Genomic DNA, 21,600 nt, shown 5'->3' on the forward strand with positions numbered 1-21,600 from the left:
CGCCGGCTAATGCATCCTTGCGGAGGACAGACAGCCACGATGATTCTATCGAACTCGGCACGGAACTCGACGGATTGATGGGCACCGTCAGTGGTTTTACGAGCATCTCAATCACGGTTCGCGATCACCGCAGCGCGGCATCCGTTTCAAGTTGAAGAGCGAGACGTCACCCGAGAACGACGACGATGTCGCGAACTTTGCAGCCGATCGAGGAATCCAACCCCGGCAAGTCATCGGGTAAGACTTCATTTCACGATCATTTCTCGATTAATTCGTTATGAGAACTCGCTCTGCCTTAGCAGAAGGAGTCATCATCTATATTGTATTGAAAACTGCTGCGTTAAAAAAGAATATCTTTATTAAGGGAGCAAAGAATCCGTCCGTAAATCGAATTCGTCGTAAAATTAGATCCCATTGTTTAATAATCGAACAAAAATCAGAAGAAATAAAATTATTACCGAGATTGAAACAATCAGAATTAAAAAAAAGAATCATGGACTTTCCTCTTACTTCTTGCGGGATGTGATTTTCAGCGCTTGAAATACTTAATGTTTCTTCTTCTCTCCCTGTAAGATGATTTTGATAAAGCTCTCGATACGTTCTCTTCATCCGCAGAGACGGCCGCTTTCCCTTTTCTTCTCCACGGAAGTGAAAAGGATCGGACACGCACCGTGTTGTTATCCGTTACACGGAGGCTGGCCACGGCTCTTGTTTCCAACTCTTGTTTTCGAGACAGCCCGCGATCGCTCGTGCGTGATCGAACGTGGATTCGACAAGATCATCCGCGAGTGTTCAACGTCAATGCGAATTTCTATCACGTTGACACTCACGTCTCGATCGATGAGACACTGGAAAGTCGCGCGCGAGCCGTGAAAGCACATAGAAAATGAAATTTGATAATAATGCCACTTTTTCCACCCGTCTCTCTTATGCAAATAATTAACGCTTGACGCTTCATTGCGCCGTAGCATAGCGTGGCAAACATCGGCGTGATTAATTAAATCCTGCAATATTCCAAGCTTCAATCCGTTGTGGCGCGATTAATCATTGAATTTCTTCTCGGTAAGATGTAACAGATCTTGACACCTATTAGCTACGAATCGCCATCTACTTTCACAATTAATGCCGGTTGGACGTGCAAGTTCGCGCTCGGTGTTCTCGGTAATGTATTTACCATCCCGACAGCTGGAAGAAGCTAACGGCTGTTGAGAAGATGATCCAATTGTCCCTCTCTTTCTCTCTCTTATGTCAAAATGTTCCGACTCATTAACAGTAGAACCCTTCATACTAGATACAAAAACTTAAAGAGTTAATTTTGCGTTCAATTTTAAGACGACAACTTAAACCGAAGCTTCGATGGCTCACTTTGCGTGCATAATGTGGATCTCTTGTATGATTACGCTGACGAGAGCAATTATGTAGTTGCTCAATGCCAGAAATATGAAGATGATACGTTATCCGCTTCAAAGGAGCATCTCGCTGGCGATAATTATATGGGGAAGTTCAACCGTGCGAGCTGCGTTGAGTAAAGCAACGTCAGCTGAGCTAATACGATGCCATGAAGGCACATCAAGGATTTTGAATTATGTCCAAATATTTCCTTTAAATAATTGAAAACAATTATTTCGACTGATTCCATTTCCTTATATAATACATGCCAAAAGTATTTATTTCTACATAAATATATGTTGTAATAGAAATGAAAATTTTATTCTTATTTTAATAGATTTTATTAATTATAGTAAACTCAGTGTCTCGCTCGTTAGAATGCACGCTTCACGAAGTTTACTCTCACAGACTTCACTCTCAAGTTCAACTTCACGGTGAGCCTATCAAGGTATTAAAATTAGATATATTATTAAGATACTTAGAGTATCTTAATAAGATGCATTCAGCTATGGACGAAGTATTGCGATCAACGTAAGTTGTTCATACGAGAGGAAAATTCGTGGTGATGTTACGGAGAACATCTTCGACTTCTTGCTGAGTCCAGTTCCTCACAGGCTCGTAGACAATGCCCAGCCTCGTGCTGTTCACGAAGTTCCCGTCGACGGACACCATTTCTCTCTTCACGCTCTGCAGGAAAACGGCGAAAACGTCCGTCTCGCCGTTTTTTGTCATGTAACGAACCCGGACCATCGTGCTCCCGTAACCGCCTTCCACCACGCTCACATGGCCTTTTTGATAGACGGCCGCGGCGATCACGCAGTTGATAAGCTTGCCCGGCTGAGCCGCGTAGTACATTTCCGCCCGGGTGCTCACCGAGAAGTAACTGTTGTGGCTGTCCAGCTGGATGAGCCTCGACGTTGCCTCATCATCGGTGAACATATCGCCCTGCATCAGCCACGTGACTCTGCGCAGAGAGAAGTTCACGTTTCCCAAGAGACCTTCCTCTCTTGGGAAACGAAGAAGTGTCGAAGAGAATTTTGCATTTCTCGAATCCGCGAAATCGCGGACTGTTAGATCGGATTAATGATCCAAGAGCGCAGACTGTATTGTAATAAAAAAAAAGAAAAAGAAATAAGCCTACTCTTTAGCAGATCTACTGAAAATTTTGATAGTTCGATAAGATCCTAATTTTGTCTGGATTTCTTGGCGGAAGCGTGATTAGATCTACGAGCATTCCATGAAAGTGAAATATGAATGTTACGGTTGATGGTCCCGATAAGAGATGCAGATAATAAAAAATTGCTGATCACTCGGATGCGATGTCTTTCAGAGAGATCCTCGCGTTCTGATATCCACACAGGGAGACGAGACGTTTCTCAGCGCAGACATTGTACTCACGGCTCACTCAGCGCAGGTTTCGAAACGCAATAGAAGATCAAACCTAGGAGATAGGCGCGCATCATTATGCTGATAATTGCTGGTGATGCGAAAGTATCGGACGGGCGCAGACTGTCTTTCAATGCTGCGACACTGTTTAGTGCTCTTGGCCCGATATCATTATCACGCGCGCAACTACTACCGTCTTCTTGAGCTAGACGTGGTGGAACGTGTACTAAAATTAACGAGGAGAGCACAGACGTGGGTCGCTCTGTTGTGACGATCCCTTCTCTTCTTCCTCTCCTTCTTCTTCATTGCTTGCGAGCGCGTAGTATTCGTTACTTCCACATTTCCTAAGAGAACCACAAATCTTTTTTGATTCTCCAGAGACTTACTTATCGCTGAACGACAGAGGATCGCACCATTCGCGCAAACTTTGACCCCGAAATAATCTCGCCTTGAAGATTAAAAAATACGGCTGATTGCATCATTACGCAAAGCCTCTGATCTATTCTGATGCAAAATCCGAGTTTTGCATCGTCGAGGCGTTATCAAGAAAATCGTGCAGCGTGATTCTAGAAATCTGGAGGAGAAATCTATCCACGTGATCTGCCTGATGCCCCTTGCTTCTCACAAAAATCAAAATGAATAGAAAATCGTAGAAGCTTCATAAAAACAATTCATACAGGGAAGGACATATGGAGGAGGACGACAGATGCGGTTGTGTGGCTGCAAAAGTAGCAGCACATAACATAATAACTTCGCACTCGCGCTATTACGTTAATCCTAATCACCGTTCTTACGCGATACGCGGCGTTTATAATTTTCCACGCGCTTAACGCCTTAATGCGCAGGTACACTTCGCTGCGATCGAATCGTTCATCAAGCCGCGAGCGGATCGTAGCGGATCTTGCACGATCTTGGCGGAAGTGATCGCTTTATCAGCTGAAGAATGTTTCGAACTAACATCGAATAAACGTCGATAAAAGCATGCTCGTTCGTCTTCCAGCACTAGAAAAATGCTGACGTACTGTGTCGCTGGTGTACAATATTTATGTTACAAAAATGCGTTTACATCGCGCGCGAGGCAGCTTACAGGCCCGGTACTGTCTAACGGTTAGCCATCAGCCGCAATTTTGCGGTAATGACGGCTGATCGATTACCTCGCTCATCAATTACTATGTACGCACGGGTTCGACAATGTCCCCGGGGAAATGATCGAGAAAATCCAATAACTGGCAACAATGCCGATCTTGAATCTTTCCCAGCGTTCTATAATGGATGAAAGCTTCTTTGGTAAGAAGACATAATTTTTCGATCGTTGCGTACTTGCATGATAATGCTCAGATTCTAATCGAGTTCTTCTCTTATTGTGATTATTTCTTCTTACTTTGTAAGTCTTGTTGTCGAGAGTACGAACCGTTTATCCGCTAATCTGCATTGATGTTGCACAAAGTGTTGGCAAACGGGTAGCGGTAACAATTGAAAATGCGCAACCATCCTGAATATAAAAGAATCTTACATATACATATATCACAAGATGATTGCGCCATTGAAGATACAATACATACGATAATAAGATGTTTTCGATAGTATCGCTACGGAATAAGAAAGTTTTGCAAAGAAGAAAGAGATTCTGCAACGAATTTTAATCTTTTAAACATTTATTTATCTCTTTAAATTACTTTAAGAAACAAACAAGCCACTCAACAAGCTAAATCGTTTTCTTGATGTAATATTCAGGCACGACCTGAAACATTGGCGAACATTTCTTCGCGCCTGAAGAGTTAAGAGATGAAATGTAAAATGTAAATAAGGCGAGATACATAATAGTAAATCCACAAATCAATTTACAAGACTTTCTTGTACACGGAACTGTTACGGTATTGAAATCAAGTCAGGCGAAAATGCGGAAAGTCGCTGCGGCGTGGAATGTGAAATCCTCTTTTTCGTGAATCTGGTCACGAACGAGAACTACATCCATCCCATCGACCTCCAGCCACCACCGCGACGACACCGTCGTGGTATCGTTTCTCCTGTAAAACTAAAACGGCCGAGTGCCATTTGCCTTTTGCGTGCGAGCTGATGCACCCGTCAAATCAAACGGTGAGAATTCAAAACACTATATAGGCAATCGTAAATTCAATCACAAAGTGGAAAGAGTGAGCTTCTCAACCGACAAGTTTGCGTGACTTCAAACTGGTGTGCAAACTTTGTGAATCAACAACTCTATTGAGATTAATCAGCTGATTAAATTCATATATTTTAGTTATATCGAGACGAATCAAAGTTGAGCAATGATCTTCAAGATTAATTTACTAGAGGAATCTTGGACGCTTTCGAAGTGTAACAATGAGCATTAGAAGGAGAGAAGGCAAAAATCAACATGAGAAAAGTGACTCTTTTGATAGAAGATTTACTGATTTGACATCCGATTTGACATTGTTAATAAGTTAGAACGATTTCGTTGAAACAATCAATGTCACGATCCTAACGATATGATAAAATATATATGAACAACGACGTCAACCTTCCATAAGAATTTCAAACGTTCTCGGCATTCGAACGTCGAAAATTTGTCGAATAACGACCTCACGCGATGTACATTTACGCGACATAAATTGCCGATCTCGTTTTTGATACGGTACTCCGATCTCGATTTCGTCGGTCACGATCGACGAGTGCGTGACATCCGGTGCGGGTCCGTTGGACACGAAAAATTCATCAAGATGGTGGCCGAGCTGGCTGGCATTTCCACGGCGACGCTTGATGGAAAGGCATCTCCTAGTGTCGAAGGCACATCGAAACGACGCAGACGACCCAAGTGGATCCAGACAGCAACGCGCGAGCCGATCTACAGCGTCCTGGACAGCGACGACATCCCCGAAAGCGCGAAGAACTTACCCCCGGGTGCTCTCGGCAAAGTCGTGGTAATCAGCGCGGTGAAAAGCGATTCTTGCCAGAAGTCCGAGCCGCGGGAGCAGAGAGAACTATCATACGTCTGGCTGTCGGCCGGAAACCGAGCGTCGCCGATTCCGGAAGTCGAGGACGAGAATACGCTTTACAGCGTAGTGAGGAAACCGAAGAAGGTACGGCTGCCGGAAACGTCGTCGTCCGATTCCGAGGAGGCTATTCGACCTGTGAATACTACGCGAATCAGGGACACCGGTGAGAAATCCATCGAGCAGCAGCAGCAACAGCAACAGCAGCAGCTGGATCCTGAAGACGCGTCCAGACGAGTCGAGGTGAGAAAGTGGCTCTGCGACTCACCCAGGCAGCCTCTTCCGGATCCGCCGAAGATGTATTCCGATCGATGCGAGTACGAGAATCCCTGGTGCCCGCCGGGAGGTCGAGAGAACCCGGTGGCGGTGCCGAGAGGTGTGATGGGTCTGGTGGGGCCCTACAGAGTTTACGGAAATCCCAACGAAACGAGGGAGTACGTGCTCCAAGAGGAGGAACTCGTCGAGGAGACGGCGGATTCTGCGAGTGAGAGGATACAGGAGGAGGGAAACAAGGACGAGCATCGTCAGCGAGCAAGGTGGAGAATCCGGGAGGACGATGAGGACACGCTAGTGCCGGACGTTCGAGATCTGGAGGGTTTTGAGGGACCCTTTGCGGAAAAAATGGAGGACGACAAGAGGAAGACTGGCGACTGGAAAAATCAAAGGGGTTCGATGATCAAGCTGGATCGGTCAGGATGTGTCGAGGGAATTCTATCCGGGAAAGAGGAACGCGCCGTGGATGCGGTCTCGACGACGTCGATGAAGAACAAGAGCAAGTGGGGTGAGCAAGTTTACCTTATGACGTGAAAATTTTCAAATCTTCATGGAACAAAATTTTGCGAATGATGAAAAACTATTAAGAATCGTCCCTAAATTTTGATGAATCAGTCATTGAAATCAAATTGAAATCGTAGCCATTAGTCGAGTTGCGACTAATCGTCATGCGCGTTTAATAGACTGCGAGGTGGATTCCGACATCATCAACATAAACGACGGCGCATGGTTCGAAAAAGTGTGTCGCCTGCATTCGGTATGCGAGGCGACACGCGTCTTACGGTATTGTCCGGCAAAAAGGCCCCGAGTAGCGGTAGATGGTACACTGGGTATGCATACGCATCAACGTCCCGATACGTGCGGGGTATGATTCATGAGCGAATAGGACAACATTCGTCTGGAGGCTGCGCTTCTGTGCACCTGCCTGTCTATCCCAGATCCGCCCACGTCGATCGAACAACGGTGGATGATCGTTAACTGTCCTGTCAATCTCAGAGTGATTGAAGCACTTGGAAAGTCTACCAGAGATAGAATGATGATAGAATTTTACTTTTCAAGATATATCATAAATGTTGTCGAATTTGGGTGATTTTGAGAAGAAATATTTCAGTGGGATTTTTCATGATAAAAATTCTGGACTTTACATATGCTGAAGATATCATCATAATCTTCTTCTGTCTCTTAACGATCAGCTCATACGTCAGCAACCGGATTCTTCGAAGACGTCGAAGAGCTAACAACGGTGCTGTAACGGGTTTCGACGTTCTCCGGTACTTCATTGTTCAGAAGTCGAAACGGATAACGCACGCAACTTTCTAGAGGTTGGTCCGCGTTGTTGCTTTCTTTCGAGAGACCTCTCATTATATCTTCGTCCGATATGGTGCTCTTCGGCTCGGCCGCGATGGGATCGCGGTATATGTATCGCATAAACCGCGCGCGGCCGCGCGCGACTTTCACCATTTTTGCACACCTTTTACCAGCCAGGATCAGAATTTTATGATCGATGTCATCGGGCTTTCGATACTTGTTTCGATACGTCCGACTCTTACTCTTGTTTCGCCTCGCTGTTAGTTTCCTGGTTGACTGACCGTGGGAGAGCAGGAACGCTTTTTACGCGAGCATTATCTTGGAGCGCCGGAGCGCTCCAAGCGGATGCGGATTTGCATCGAGGAAATTAGAAAGCATGCATAGCAAGTGGCGCGAGTTATTCCATCGGAATTAAACGCGGAACGTGTCCGTGATATAACCGTTTCATGCTTGCTGTTGTCTTCGCGTCTGATCTCCATAATTCCCGCACGTTTCCATGGCCGTAAAACTCCACGCGTTCTGCAGAGAGAGAGAGAGAGAGAGAGCACACCGCTCAATTACGAGCGTATTCTTACACATAACTTTTCAGACCAATCCATCGCACCGCGAATCATTTTCTCTTCCGCCGTGGAGAGGAGAGAGCCTTGCCGGTACCAAGAGAAACACACAAGCTTCATTCCTTCGCGTTCGAGCCAAGGGATGAAATTATTTTCTGAGGTACACAAAATTGTTTCGCGATGAGGAGGATTAAATTTGCAGGAAAGGAACCCAGACAAAAATTTCGCCTGATTTGCATCATGATGTCTTAATCGGAAACCGGTAGTCACCACTGGAGGCGAGGTGATGATTGGAGAGCGTGGCCAAGAAATTTCATCGGCGACAAACCGGTCATTCAGGATGATTACCGGTCATTCAGGCATTCAAGTGGTGAGAATGATGGGGCAGGAGGAAGGACGTAGGGCACGGTCACATCGCCGGCGGATACTCCAGCCGGCGTAACTTACTTTCGTGTTCCACTCCGAGCAGCACCGTGCCCTGACTCCATTAATCGTTGCGCAGCATCGATCTGTCAGCCACATGACGCCACCGTTACTAAAAGCCTTCCTGACAGGCCTCAGTCACTGTTACACATAACTGATTCTGTGTAGTTAGATGATGCAGCTGCACACCGCGAAGCCGCCGAGTCTTTACAGTTAAGCACTTTTCTCGGTAACGCGGCAAGCGCAGCATCCACACGCGCGAAAATACGCGCGTTTTGCAGAGAGCGCGGGGCTTCCTGACGTGTAAAGCATACGGTTTCGACTTTTCGACGCAGATGTTCCTGTATCCGTGTCTCGAAGAAGAATCGCCGAGAAGAATCCGACTCGATCATTACGAAAGCGCCGGTTGCCGCTGGTAAGCGTGCGCGGTAATAGATCTACCTGAATAAATTACAAGGCAAGACAAAACGACACGGAATTACACCGCTGCCGTGTAATAAAGAGGAAAGATAGAATGGGGTTAAAGCTAAAAAAAAGCCTCAGAGCTGGCAATAACGTCATATCTTTGCACAGGGATGCGATCTCCATTAAATCCGAGTCGGATCTGCATCACGTTCATTTCACAAATGTGATTACAATTTTATAATAAAATGCAATTATATAATAAAATAAGATAGCACGACCGGTAACGTGAAACTGAATAATATTTCAAGTAATTATTTGTGTATCCCTAAAATGCTTCGGCTATAATTAAAGTTCGCTAAATTCTGCTTTCATTCTGCGCGATCGCGTGTTCTTGACATTATCACGCAATCGCATTTTGCGTCGGCATTTTGCACGTGCAATTCGCACGTTTCGCTCAATTAGAAATGCCTGCTAAGTTCTTAAAACTGAAACTCGAACCGTCATTTTACGAGACCGTCCCGTTACGGCACAATCAAGCTGTCGCGCGCGCGTTCAATATTTTTACAAACTGCGTTTCTCGCGTCGACTTATTTATGCGCGCGATGGTGCACGTTCAATATTCAAAAGCTCTCTCTCGCTATAATCCTCCAAGCGAAATAAAAAAATGCTATTAAAGCGCGAGTGCTGCCGTGCCGCGTCTCTACGGTTGTTTACTGCTACGATTATTTTATTGCGATAGTAAAAGCCTCAGCTTATGCGCTAGTCGTCGTTAAAACGCGGGATAACATGCTCGCAACGCCGTTTTCCCATCGGCAACGTGATGGCGAGATTCTCCATGATCCTCTCCCCCCTTTTTTCGCACGTTCTTACGTGTTTGCTGTTTAATTAGCAACAGATAATTGTCGACACGCGCGCAACAATCCTGGCTGTCATGATGCAATGCATGTCCGATCTGGTCCGGAGCGTTCTACTTCTTCGTCTATGATCCGCGCAACAATCTCGGCTTAGGTATTTTATTATTGTCGAATTTTATATTAATCTAGTGTCTACTTTGTAATAATTTGGTATTATACTAGAGAGATCTCTTTCGTTAAATTTGATTAAATAAATATCGACCGAGAGAGTCTGCACATATCTCAGACTTGCAAATCTCACGTCTCACCATTCGCAGGCGGATAAGTAGCATCGTCGCTTTATTTGCTGATCATCAGGCACCTGGCTGACCATGGCCGGAACATACGCGCTTAAATCGGATGTTGACCGATTGTCGGCCAGCAAATGATGCCCATTCAAGCTTCACGAAAGCATCTAACAAATGAATCAGTCTCTCGCTGTCTTTTCGAGCGTCTCAATTTCCGAAGCTGCATTGCCGTTAAACCATCAAAGATGTTAGTCGAGGATCACATATGTTGTTCTATGGTCTGAGAGCTGTGAGGTATTCTGAATAGATATTCGCAATTCCGAATGCGCAGGAAGATGCGAACATTCGTGGAATGTTCGGTGCAATGCTGCAAATGTGCCCCCTCGCGTACTAGTAGCTTCACCATTTGACATTTATTGCACCTGCAATTAAGCTAGCCACTTAAAGCATTCATTGAATACTGCTGCGTAGACGAAAAATGCTACTGCGAGAAAAACTACGATACTTTGTGATTCCTCGCTTTTGTTCGTTTTTTAAGAAGGAAAGTCACTTGAGTTCTTCTTTCTCGCGATGTAGTGAAGAATTGAAGAAACTTTACGATGATCTTATTTCATAATTTAGTAACTGGTATGTCATAAATTATTATATAATTTAGTGATTTCAGTAAAATTAAGATGAAGACTCGTGGTGACGCAAGTCATTACAAGTGCGTGTACGAACATCCCGTTCTTCAAACGAAGAAAGGTGACAATAAGTGGGCACACCTACATGCACAAAGCTCACGAATTGCGTGAAAGCAGTACACGGCGTCACCCAAAGTGGTTTAACGATCACGACGTCGTTTTATTAAAACTTTCATCAAATTCCCTACTTTTCGTTCGATTTCACATTTGCGCGAATGTCGATGCGATGCTTAATTGCACGATATCTCAATATCTTCATTTCAGCATCGACATTTTTCCGAGATACTAAATTCTTTGTTGCAAACAAGTTTCTGCGTTAACGGTAACAAATCACAACAATTTAATAATAAAGAGATACTACGTGTACAATGGCATGTTAAACAAAATAAACACGCTTGAAAATCTAAAAATTCTCATTTCATCATTTCAACGTCGAAATACAGATTTTAAAGCAAGGAGAAAGGAAAACGTCAAAAAGGCAGAGAGATCGGTATCCTTTGAATTATGATAATTCGAGATAAGTCCAATTCATTTCACGACGAGTCTCGGGAGAACAAAGAACGATAAAATGTAATGTAGTCTGTGCAAAAATAAGACGCGCGGTATAAAACTAGTTGATGAAAAACGCCCGAGTGACAGCGGAGAAACGGAAGAATGCAGGAAAGCGCGAACCGCTGTTGCAGATAAAAAAACCATCGCCCAGTGATTAAACGTTACATGTAACTCGTGTGAACACGAGGAAAAGGAAAAAGAACATGCGTTTTTCATTGGGCAGTGTCCAACCAGCAGATGTGGCACAGACGAACGACGAAAGTGGGACAGAGGAATTTATGAAATTTCGTCAGGAAACTGTCTCTGCTCTTCTACGCGAGTACACAGATTTTCTTTATCATTTTTATTACACACGTAATCAGTAGACAGACAAGGCAGTCTTATTCGACAAACATGCATCAATCGCGATAGTCATATGGCTGCATAGAGAATTAATACGTAATAATTATTACGTATAATCGAAAAAACTTTCAGAACATGCTGCGAACGAGCTGCCAATCAATTCCCCATAAAGTCCCAAAGTGAGAATTAATCAATATCCGATTGATTAATGGAACGCAACGCGCGAAAGGTTCCGCGTGCAAAGTGCTACTTAACTTTCTCTCCGTCACGCTATGAGACCCATAAATGATAATCTTTGCGAGTAAAAAATCTGCATGGCAACAATTATGCGTCATCGTTATTACGTCCAACCGCGCAGCATATTGATTACTCGAACACGCGATATCAATCCACGTCGCATCGCGTCATATAAGAAGAGTACAAATGTTGACAGTCTACCTTCCTTCCTCCTGACCGCTCCTGTCAGCCGCGTGCAGGCAATTGACGGATAATAACGAGTCGACATTGGATGCGGAATCGCTGTTAAACGCCCAAGAACTGACGCACGATTCTGCTGATGATTGCATCGTTAATGGACCGGCACTATCGGCGCATTATTATCAGACACCAATGATTCGCAGGTGGCGTCCAGCGTGTCGTGGGTACTTCTTGTCCACCTCGTAATCGACTGTAATAGCTGGCTTATTACGAGTAATCGCACATCGATGCTTGCCGATTAGACGGATCATTAGACGAAGGCGCTTCGCGATGAATTAATCTCGGCAATTTGCTCGGACCGACGCGCAACGGGGCCGCACACAGGCCCCAACATCCAGATGATGTTCCCGACGTTGGGTACTTGACCCCCCGTTGGGTCAAAACAAGTTGGTGCCGGGAATAGGCGATCAAGCCTCTCGCACGATACGATATTATCGATGCATCGGCGCCCCGCGACCGCAACGAACATTTTACGCGGAAGACAAGACGAGAGGTTTATCGAGGAGAGGATTTATTGAATTCCCTCGACATTAATTCCTGATGATGTAAACACGGTCGGTTACAGCTTCATTCGCGGCTAAGAGCTCGTGATTGCATGCAAACAGCACGTGCGAGCTTTCGTGTTGAATGACTGGTATGCATTGCTGTGTGGATCACAGATAGATAGAATTAATTAAATTTCTACTACAGTGGATCTCGAGAAAAAATATAAATTTATTTGTTTCGAAAACTTATTATACAAGTCTAGAAGTTTTATACAAAAAGGACAAATAAGTCTTACAATAAACAGCATTTATCTTTTCTTTGAGAAAGCTCTTTTTCGAGTCTAACTGTTAACGTTCAGGTGAAAAAAAGAGCGATCAGGAAGTGTGACAATCACAGCAGAACCGTCGGTAAACGACATGAACGCGGGTCTGAAATTTTAGAAAATCACTAATCCATTCTAATCTATTCTAATGTATTCAAGACAGGAAAAACTGGTACACACGGTTGTCTGCTGAGGTCCTTGCTCTCTTGCGCTTGCTTCCGCGCTTCGTCCGCGGTCTCTTTTGGGCAAAACACCCGCGTCGAATCGCTTCCATCAGACACGTCGAATCACAGAGGATTATAAGTGAGTCACGGAAATAGCGGAATCCACCTCCAGTCTACGTCGTAGACCGACGTCTGTGCGATTTCGAGGGCAACATGGGGCGAGATAGCCCCCCGAAGGCAATCTTCGCCAAGATAGCAAAGATAACAGACAACGTGGCCGTTCGCGGCCGAGCATATTGACGGATGCTGCGAAACGGGGCTACGAGGAAATCGCATCATCATCGTCATCATCATCATCGCCGCTACCACTACCGCCATCATCCACCGTTCGATATCCCCGAAAGAGTGCTCCTTCAAGAGCAGGGACGATTTATTCGCGCCATTCGGTGTCGCGTTATCGTCCGGTGCGCTTCTCGTGATTCCTGTGGTCTTCCGGTCGCGAAATCTTTCCGCCGGAAACGGACGGTGGTGGATAGCTGAAAGCTTCCCAGTGACGAAAACTCGAACACGTCAGGTAATTTCATTGGCTCAGCCTCGAACACTCGGCATGCTCGCGACGACGTGATCCGTGCATTGTGAGAATAAAATCGTTTCCTCGAAGATGCGGCGATATTTCTTCATATTTTTGATAAACACGATATAAATGAAGCCTTCGTGTTTTAAATATCTAGATCTGCCGCGAATGTACGAGTACCGTAATGCCGACGGCGCCGGACATCTAACTGTTCCTTTCGATCATCTGAACTCGGCCTTTGTGTTCGAAATCTGATCTACTTATGAAAATACAATGGCTGTATTATGATTTAATAATTAGAAGGTAACGAATTTTTTTCCTTGGTTTTATTATTAATGGTTATATTATTAACTTTCAAAACGCACATTAACGATCAAGTTCTCTGCCTAATTAGAGTGAATTGCTGATCTCAAATGTGAAAACGTAAAATTTTGTTACGTCCTTAGAGAGAGAGAGAGAGATCTTGAGGTCTCTTTGAGATTTCAAGATCTCTTCAGGAACTCTTAGCATCGTTATACAGACAACGCACACAGGGAATCAAAATTCTTTGCCGGACGCCATATGGTCCTATCAATCCGACAAATCTCGATCAAGGAAGCTATGAAAATCGCAAGCTTTACGGGACTCACTCACTATTGACGAAGAAACGATTCTGCAACCGGCTCGTAATCTACACAAGTGCGAGGAGCGCCGCAGGTGTGCGGCAAATAGTAATTTGTGCTGCGTGATGATCAGGTTGATTTCCGCAAAATCAGACCCCCCGCCCGCCGTGCCGCTTGCTAATACCCACATCTCTTTTCAGACGTCACAAGTAAGCAAGAGAAAAATTTTATCATCAGAATCTACGAATCGGAATCGATTCGATACGGTACTTATAAACCGTTTTAGCACATTCATGCGTGGCTTTCTCAAAAAGATTTCACTCCGCGTGTACGCAGAAAAGTTACTCTCTACACATCGATATAATACAAATCGAATCGCTTGAACCAAGGATAGGAGAAGAAATTAATACTAATCGCTTTGTGCTTGCTTCACGGTAAAGAAATCTCTTCAACAACTTCACAGGCCCCATTGTCGCGAGGATAAATCACTCGACGATATCTCCTCATGAACAGGCGCAGCAGACTTTGTAAGGGATGTACCGCAAGTGTCCGGCAAGAACGAGCAATAGGTACCAAAGGTACTCGACTGCGCCTTCCGTCAGAGAGACCTTTCGCCTCTGCAATCTCTTTCGACATAGCCGCCGTCGTAGAACCGAAGAGCCCCGTCATCGCACCGTCATCCTCGAATCAAACACATGTCCTTCGTTCTGGCGAGTCTTCCAAGAGGATCTTCAGGCTCATTAATCGCGCGACACGACGCGCCAGCTGTCGCGCGTTGACTCTTGCCTCTTTTTGATTTTTCGCGATTTATATTGCGCGCAATCGCGAAATTCCGCGTAATCCCGGCGGTTTCTTCTCTCCTTCTCTCTCTCTTTTTCTCTCTCTTTTTCTCTCTCTCTACCTTCGCCGAAGTAACGGAACGAATCGGAGACGAGTTGAATTAACCGGCTCTGAGAGTACGACCGGCACTTACGCGCTCCGTAATTGTGTAATGTTCTCTTCGTCACGGATCACTATGCCGATGTTGTTTATTGCTGCAAATGGGTCGTCAAAAACGCTCGCTCGCTCATAGCTTAGCCTCGATACATTACTTTCTTGCGCGATTCATTACAACATTGCGCTGTGTGAAGAAAAAAGTGATTCCTCAAAAAATTGCTGGTAGATAAAAGAATATTCCAATTATCCGAGGTTCATTAGAGATAGTAAAGGGAATTCATTTGTCGGGTACATTTCTCTTGGACATTACGGTGGCACATGGAAGAAAAATCGAGGCTAACGGTAAGACCTCGATTCGATAGCTATTTTGAAATATATTACCGTACTGGGAATGTTATTAAGTCGCGATGAGATTCACGGTTGGCAAGAAAGTGAAACATCTGGCCCAATCACTAATGATAAAATTGAATGCTCATTATAAAACGTAAGTGTTCACTCGGTGATTGCGACGAAGTAGCGAAAAGTTTTCGCTACTTTGTCGTAACGACTATTAATCTCATCAGGAACGCCTTCCTTTCATTCGTATTAAAATTTTAATTACGCAAATGAATATAATGCCTTTATCAAACTTCTCGTAATAACTTATCCAATTCTTAATAAGCAAATTTTAAGTAAATTTCAAGTAAATTTAATTGAACAAATTAAATTACGGTCGCAATCGGTGAAACTTTACTCTACACTGTTTCATGCTACTAAGACATTATGAACGACCAATTAACAAGTAAATTAACAAACAAAATTTGTCGTGCTCACGATCATTTCGAGAGAAGGCCGTATTGAACGCGGCGCGCGATCGACGAATCGAACGAAGAGAACTCAGATACTGGTTTCGCCGTCGCTAATTACACGGCATTACACTCGCGGTAATTGCCAGCTATTTAACGCACCGGAGAGTCGAACTTTTACTAGAAGCCTCGCGCTTTCCGTAGCTATAGCTATCGCAATAGCGAAGAGCAGCTATCATTGCGCGGCTTGGATGCAACTACGCAACGTCGAGCTGCTATGCAACCCGCGAGCAATTATTAAAGATACAGCATTAACAAAAATACACAATTAAGCAAACTGCCGTCTTAATTGTCTCGAGGTGTAAAACGTTTCGAGAAACGTTGCTCGTCGGCGGTTCACTGTGACGGATGATATCTACAGGAATCGTCGTGATTTATCTCGGAGATCGCTTGACGTTACGCAAAGAACGAAGAGAGTGTATCGGATTAGAGAGCCCGAAGCTCTCCATTTCGATATATCAATGTTGCTCACAATGTTACAATAAATGCTGCAGTTATTAAGATATTAATAATTCTAATTACAACGTTTCTCCACGTGTGCATCTAGTCAGTCTGGATATCCCTATTTATGTTTTTGGTGAAGGGGAAAGTTTCCCTCTCGTACTCCTTCCTTTCGAGACTTAGACTCAAACGCGGATAACACGTGGCGAGCGAGAGAATCGCCGAAAGGGAGGCAAGGGATTTATAAATCCGTCAGCGTGTAACGCCGCGGGCGCTATCGCCGCAGAAATAAACGTATAAATTCTTTCAGCGAAAGTTACACACATTTCTCCCGGCGACCCGGCAGGCCAAAGAAAGAAAGTAGCAAGAAGAAGTAGCGGGGTTCCACTTTTCCGGCCACTGCGTACGTGCCGAATGTTACGAACGTGCGTTTCTCATCCCTTCTTTTCCCCTGTTTCTTTTTCGCAGCGAGCAATGAGCAGCACGAGAAGGACAGCCTGAACGAGACCGGAAGTACAACGGGGGGCACCGTGGAGGGCGCGCCGGGTGGCGGCCCCAACAGGGGTGACAGGATCAAGGACAAGAACGACCAGGCGCACACCGCGCAGCCATCCACCTCGGCGGCGCCCGCGAGATCCTTGGTCTCCAGAATCCTGGCGAGGTCGCGGTCAACCGACGATTTGCTGGACCACTCAGAACCCTAGTAAGATCTTGAATTCTAATAGGATGTTGGTTTTCCTCGATTGTTCATCAAATTAATTTTGAGACGTAGGTAGTTGAAATGTTAATCTTGTTAAATCAAAACTTAATTAAAAAGGGACTTTACATGGTATCTTGCCCGAAGTCTAAATATTTCAAGATTGAAATATTTGAAGCATTAAACCACGCATGTGTTCACCATGTAAGTAAACCTCTAATCCAAGGCTATCGAAGAAAGTCCAATTAGGCTAACGTTAACGTTCTCTGAATAATTCTGATGTATTTGAGAAATCTCCAAGTTCTGTTACTCTGTTGCAGTTCACAGTTATGGGTGGTCCTATCGAATGTATACGGCGAGCTGATCGTCGTTTTAACGTTGGCGGTGTGCCTAGCCGAAGTCATGGACACACCCGTGCCGCTAATGAGCTTGCAAGTGAGTAATCCGAGTAAATCGCTCAGCTGAATGCTCTATAAATCAATCATTTTATCGCGGATTCACCGGGAAAGCGAGGACAGCGCGCGCAACGCGTCGAAGTCTCGAAAGTAACGCCGCGCTGTCGGACTTGAGATTATCGTACCGTTACTTCACACAACCCGGGGAAAGTACACGTGTACACGAGGCAATCGGTCGACCTTGAACCAGAAACTCGGGATGGAACCCTCCGAAGACAGTCGCTAAGATACTGCCACGATGACTGTTTGATCTATAGATCTCTGTAGATCTTTCGGTAAAATGTAACAAAGCTGTTTTGCAAGTTAAAAATGTTGCATAAAATGTGTCCATATTTGATTTCAAGAAATATATTTAATAAAGTGATATTAGTCGATATCTTTGAGAGTAACGCGACAAAATTTCGAATTCGTCATAATTATACTAATCATACGAATTGCACTCTTACTAGCTTTGTTGATAACGAAAATAGCAATCCTCAACCTCCACAATTACAACTTTGAGCAGTCACATCCTTGATCTAATCTGACATTTTTAACGCAAGAAATGGAGCACACAATTTCGAATTACCTACTAAGAACATCATCAACATCGAAATTAAAAAAAAAATAACGTATAACGTATCATCGATCAGAATCGTGTCGAGTTTCCCGTGCTGCAAGGAATTCATGATTACGATCGCGCGCAAAATTATGAGGCGCCTCCACTCGTAAATTACAGCTCAGGAAGCCGAGTAGACGTAACCGCGTCCTCGCGGACAATCTTTGGGAACTGGATTACCATCTTATCAATATAATAACCGTTTCCGCGCACGGTCCTGGTTCAGGGACACGTCCCAGATTACCAATCCGAATACATCGAGCGCGGAAGAGTCGCTCTCGTAACTCGATGCGGCCTTTCAGGGCATCTTCCTCATGTATCTGTACGTGGGCAGCATCGCCGTCATTATCGGCATCTACATATGGGTACTGGTCGACAGCTGCAGCAGCCTAAACCGCGCCGGTAATGGACTCGGCGACGCGGAACTCGGCGGCGCGTCGCTCACCAGATTCGGCTCGTTAAAACGAGCGCACATCTCCAGGGCCAGGACTGCCCCGACCAGTTTTTACATACGCGTCGGTGCACTCTGTAAGTGTTCGTAAAATAAGATGAAGGGTTTGTTTTATCTGAGAAACGTGAGCGATATTTGATTCGAACAACTGTTTACCTCAAATTGTACGAAGTGAAAATTGCAAGCAATCGCTGCAAAGATTGTGAATCTCCGAAATAATGTAAGCTGCGAAACTTTCAGTGTGGATTGACCGTTTCGATGGTTGAATTTTGTTAATTGTTATACGCGACTTTCAGTGTTCGGCCTGGCGACGCTGGTCTTCAACGGTCTGGAGATGGCGATGCACTCGATGATGCAGGGCGCCGAGTGCTTGACCGATGTTGTCTTCGTGCATCCGGTGCTGCATGGTCTGTTCACCTTCTTGCAGATGCACTTTCTCTTCGTAAACTCCCAGGCAAGCGTCAGTCTTACGTTAATTGCATTATATCGAGTCTCGCGTACGTCGTCAGACAATGCGTACACGCGTTTCTTCGTTGCGCTTTGATGCGTCGACGATTATGTATCACTATGTGTGCCAGAATAGTGGATTCTGGCTCGTAAAGAACAGTTTCATGAGCTCCATTTAAAGCCGAGCGAAACTTAGAAGATATACAGTCATTGTGATTCCTAAAATAAGAAAAAGGGGACGTCCATTTTCGAATTTGCATTTTTCGTTTTTACAGGTTCTCGTAGAGCGTTTTGGTTTAGCAGCCAGATTCGGCTTCACACACTTGGCAGCCACAAATGTCGCAGTCTGGGCACGTCTAGTGATCTGGGATTCCGCGCAAGAGTGGACCTATTTCGTGCACCTGGCGCAACACGAGCAGCAAACGTCCGTATCTCCTCTGAACCTTCGAGGATTCCCCGGATCTCTGACGAGACAGTCGCGGGATCTTATCGGTACGCATCAGTGCTTCGACATCAATAAAGAAATGGTTTAAAACCAAACCCTTTATTTCAGAGCATTCAACAACGAAAGACAGCTCGTTCAAGCCCTATCAACCAGTCTCGAATGAGCAGATCTCGCAAGTGATCGCATTGCAGGAATGTTTGAACACTAACACGTTGGGACAGTTGTGGACATCGAGCATGCCCTTCTTGTATCCCTTTATTGTACAATTTAGGTACGTTTTATTACTTATCTATCAGTTTTCTAAATGTTTAATGCGCTTTGAAACTTTTACTAGCTCTTCTCCCCGCATTGTCGATTAGCTTTTATAATTTCACAAATTATATATTTTCAATTTACGAAATTTCCGATTTGTAATTTCCATTATCAATTTTCAAATAATTTTCCATTCTGTGCTAGCAACGCAGTTCCTTCTCACGTATTTTATCGTTTTCTATCAACTTTCAGTCTGATCGCTGCGGCGGTGACTTTCGTGATGGGCCAGAACGTCGGTCGGAATCGGCTGACGAAGCAAAAGTTCCATAGCAGTAAGGATCTGACCAATCACACTCGGATAGGCTGCGACGGTTCCAGCAAGGGTCTTTTTCTTGGCATTCTTTGCATGGTCGCCGGCATTGTGGTGATTCTCATCTTCCTCGTGGTGCGGGAGGACGAGAACTTTCCCTCCGCCACGCTGTCCTGGCTCACCTGCGGCACTCTGATCGGCATACTCACTCTCAGCAGTCTGATGACCGCCAGCGGCCTCGTGCAGGTGCGCCAGATCTCGGTGGTGTCGCGAGCGCCGGCCGCCCTGGACACCCTTCTGTCGAACGTGTCCCTTTTCGGCGTGCAGCTCTACTCCGTGTTCACGATCGTGGTGTGCGCGTGCTCGCTCGCCATGTCGGACCACGAAGAGACCGAGGACACGTGGGCACGCCACATAATGCTGTTGTCCACGTCGATCCTGCAGCTGGTGCAGTGTTTCGCGCAGAGCACGCTAATCGCCGAGACGTCACGACGCACATGCATCACACGCTTCCAGATGCTAGCGAAGCCTGGCCGTCAAGTGATTACCTTCCTGCTCTTCAGCAACGCTGTGCTGTGGGCGTTCGACACCGTGATCACGCAGAACTGGCTCTCGCAGGAGCTGCAACTGCGCTTCTTCGGAGTGCTTGCCTGGGGAGTGCTGTCCAGGATCGGCCTGCCACTGCTGATCTTCTACAGATTCCACAGCTGCGTTCTGCTGCTAGAGGCCTGGAACAAGTGTTACCGAACGCCACGAGGCGAACATCCTCTCAACTGACAACGCGGAATCTCACGCAGACCTTTGTGCAGGTTCGTTGGAACGATATCTTGTATGAATATCACTTCACTCATCAAATATGCGATTTCAGACTGCGTTCCGGCTCGCGAGACCGTCGCCGTTTTGCGAGGGATCGTCTTGGGAGGCTTCTGGAGCCGGCGACGGACAGCGGATACGCTTACAAGCGCCTGCTCTATCCGAACTCGTTGTCGCTGGACGCGGTGCACCTTCTGCCCTACGTGGACAGCGCGAGCTGGCTGTATCTAGACCCGAATCCTGTGTTTCCTATATGCCTGCCGAGTGCTGTGGAGTGCGATGCGCCGTGCGAGCACCATCACCATCATCATCGCCATCGCCATCATCACCATCACCGTCAGCGCAATCATCAGGGAAGACACCGTCGGGTGCTCAGCGACCCTGGAGGATGGAATGCCATCACTCGGACGGGCGCGACGCGACACCGAAGAGTATTCAGCAGCGCCGACCTGATGCGAGCATCAATAGACGAAGCCAATGAAGAAGACCCGTCGCCCGAGGAGGAGGAGACAAGAGCGTCGACCTTCAGGAAAGTGCCATGGCACCCTAATTTGCACATGCTCAAGATCAGGAGAACGTGAACGCTACGCTGCGATGTCGCAAAGAAGAGTGAGGAAAGCGAGTGCCTCGAAGTATACGAGAGCTTGAAGGAAGTCCTGAACGGATTTGAAGAAGGTTTTTGCGCTTCCAGGCATTTCTTGCGTTATTCGGGATTGAATTGTCGTGGATTGGAGGGGCAAATGGACGAGTATCGATTCGATGCGAGTGTCATCTAGTAAAACATTTTCCCTGAATAAGAAATTACAATTTAATCAAGGTCCTCACTATCGTAC

At 45.6% G+C, this 21,600-nt stretch overlaps 2 protein-coding genes across 2 annotated transcripts; one reads left to right on the forward strand and one right to left on the reverse strand.

Annotated features, from left to right (window-relative positions):
* Positions 1 to 1,620: 1,620 nt before the first annotated feature.
* On the reverse strand, positions 1,621 to 3,332 carry LOC105275473. Its single transcript, XM_011332322.3, has 2 exons — positions 2,788 to 3,332; positions 1,621 to 2,353 (listed from the first exon to the last, which is right to left on the reverse strand). The coding sequence occupies exons 1-2, from the start codon at positions 2,850 to 2,852 to the stop codon at positions 1,930 to 1,932; spliced, it is 489 nt and encodes a 162-aa protein (XP_011330624.1). The 5' UTR covers positions 2,853 to 3,332; the 3' UTR covers positions 1,621 to 1,929.
* A 2,163-nt stretch (positions 3,333 to 5,495) lies between these two features.
* LOC105275474 (proton channel OtopLc) lies at positions 5,496 to 20,931 on the forward strand. Its single transcript, XM_026971810.1, has 9 exons — positions 5,496 to 6,549; positions 16,768 to 17,002; positions 17,317 to 17,431; positions 18,352 to 18,577; positions 18,797 to 18,954; positions 19,223 to 19,439; positions 19,501 to 19,663; positions 19,897 to 20,763; positions 20,823 to 20,931. The coding sequence occupies exons 1-8, from the start codon at positions 5,496 to 5,498 to the stop codon at positions 20,729 to 20,731; spliced, it is 3,003 nt and encodes a 1,000-aa protein (XP_026827611.1). The 3' UTR covers positions 20,732 to 20,763; positions 20,823 to 20,931.
* Positions 20,932 to 21,600: the final 669 nt, after the last annotated feature.

The sequence above is a fragment of the Ooceraea biroi genome, chromosome 8 (assembly GCF_003672135.1).
Source record: "Ooceraea biroi isolate clonal line C1 chromosome 8, Obir_v5.4, whole genome shotgun sequence".
NCBI classification, from domain to species: Eukaryota; Metazoa; Arthropoda; class Insecta; order Hymenoptera; family Formicidae; genus Ooceraea; species Ooceraea biroi.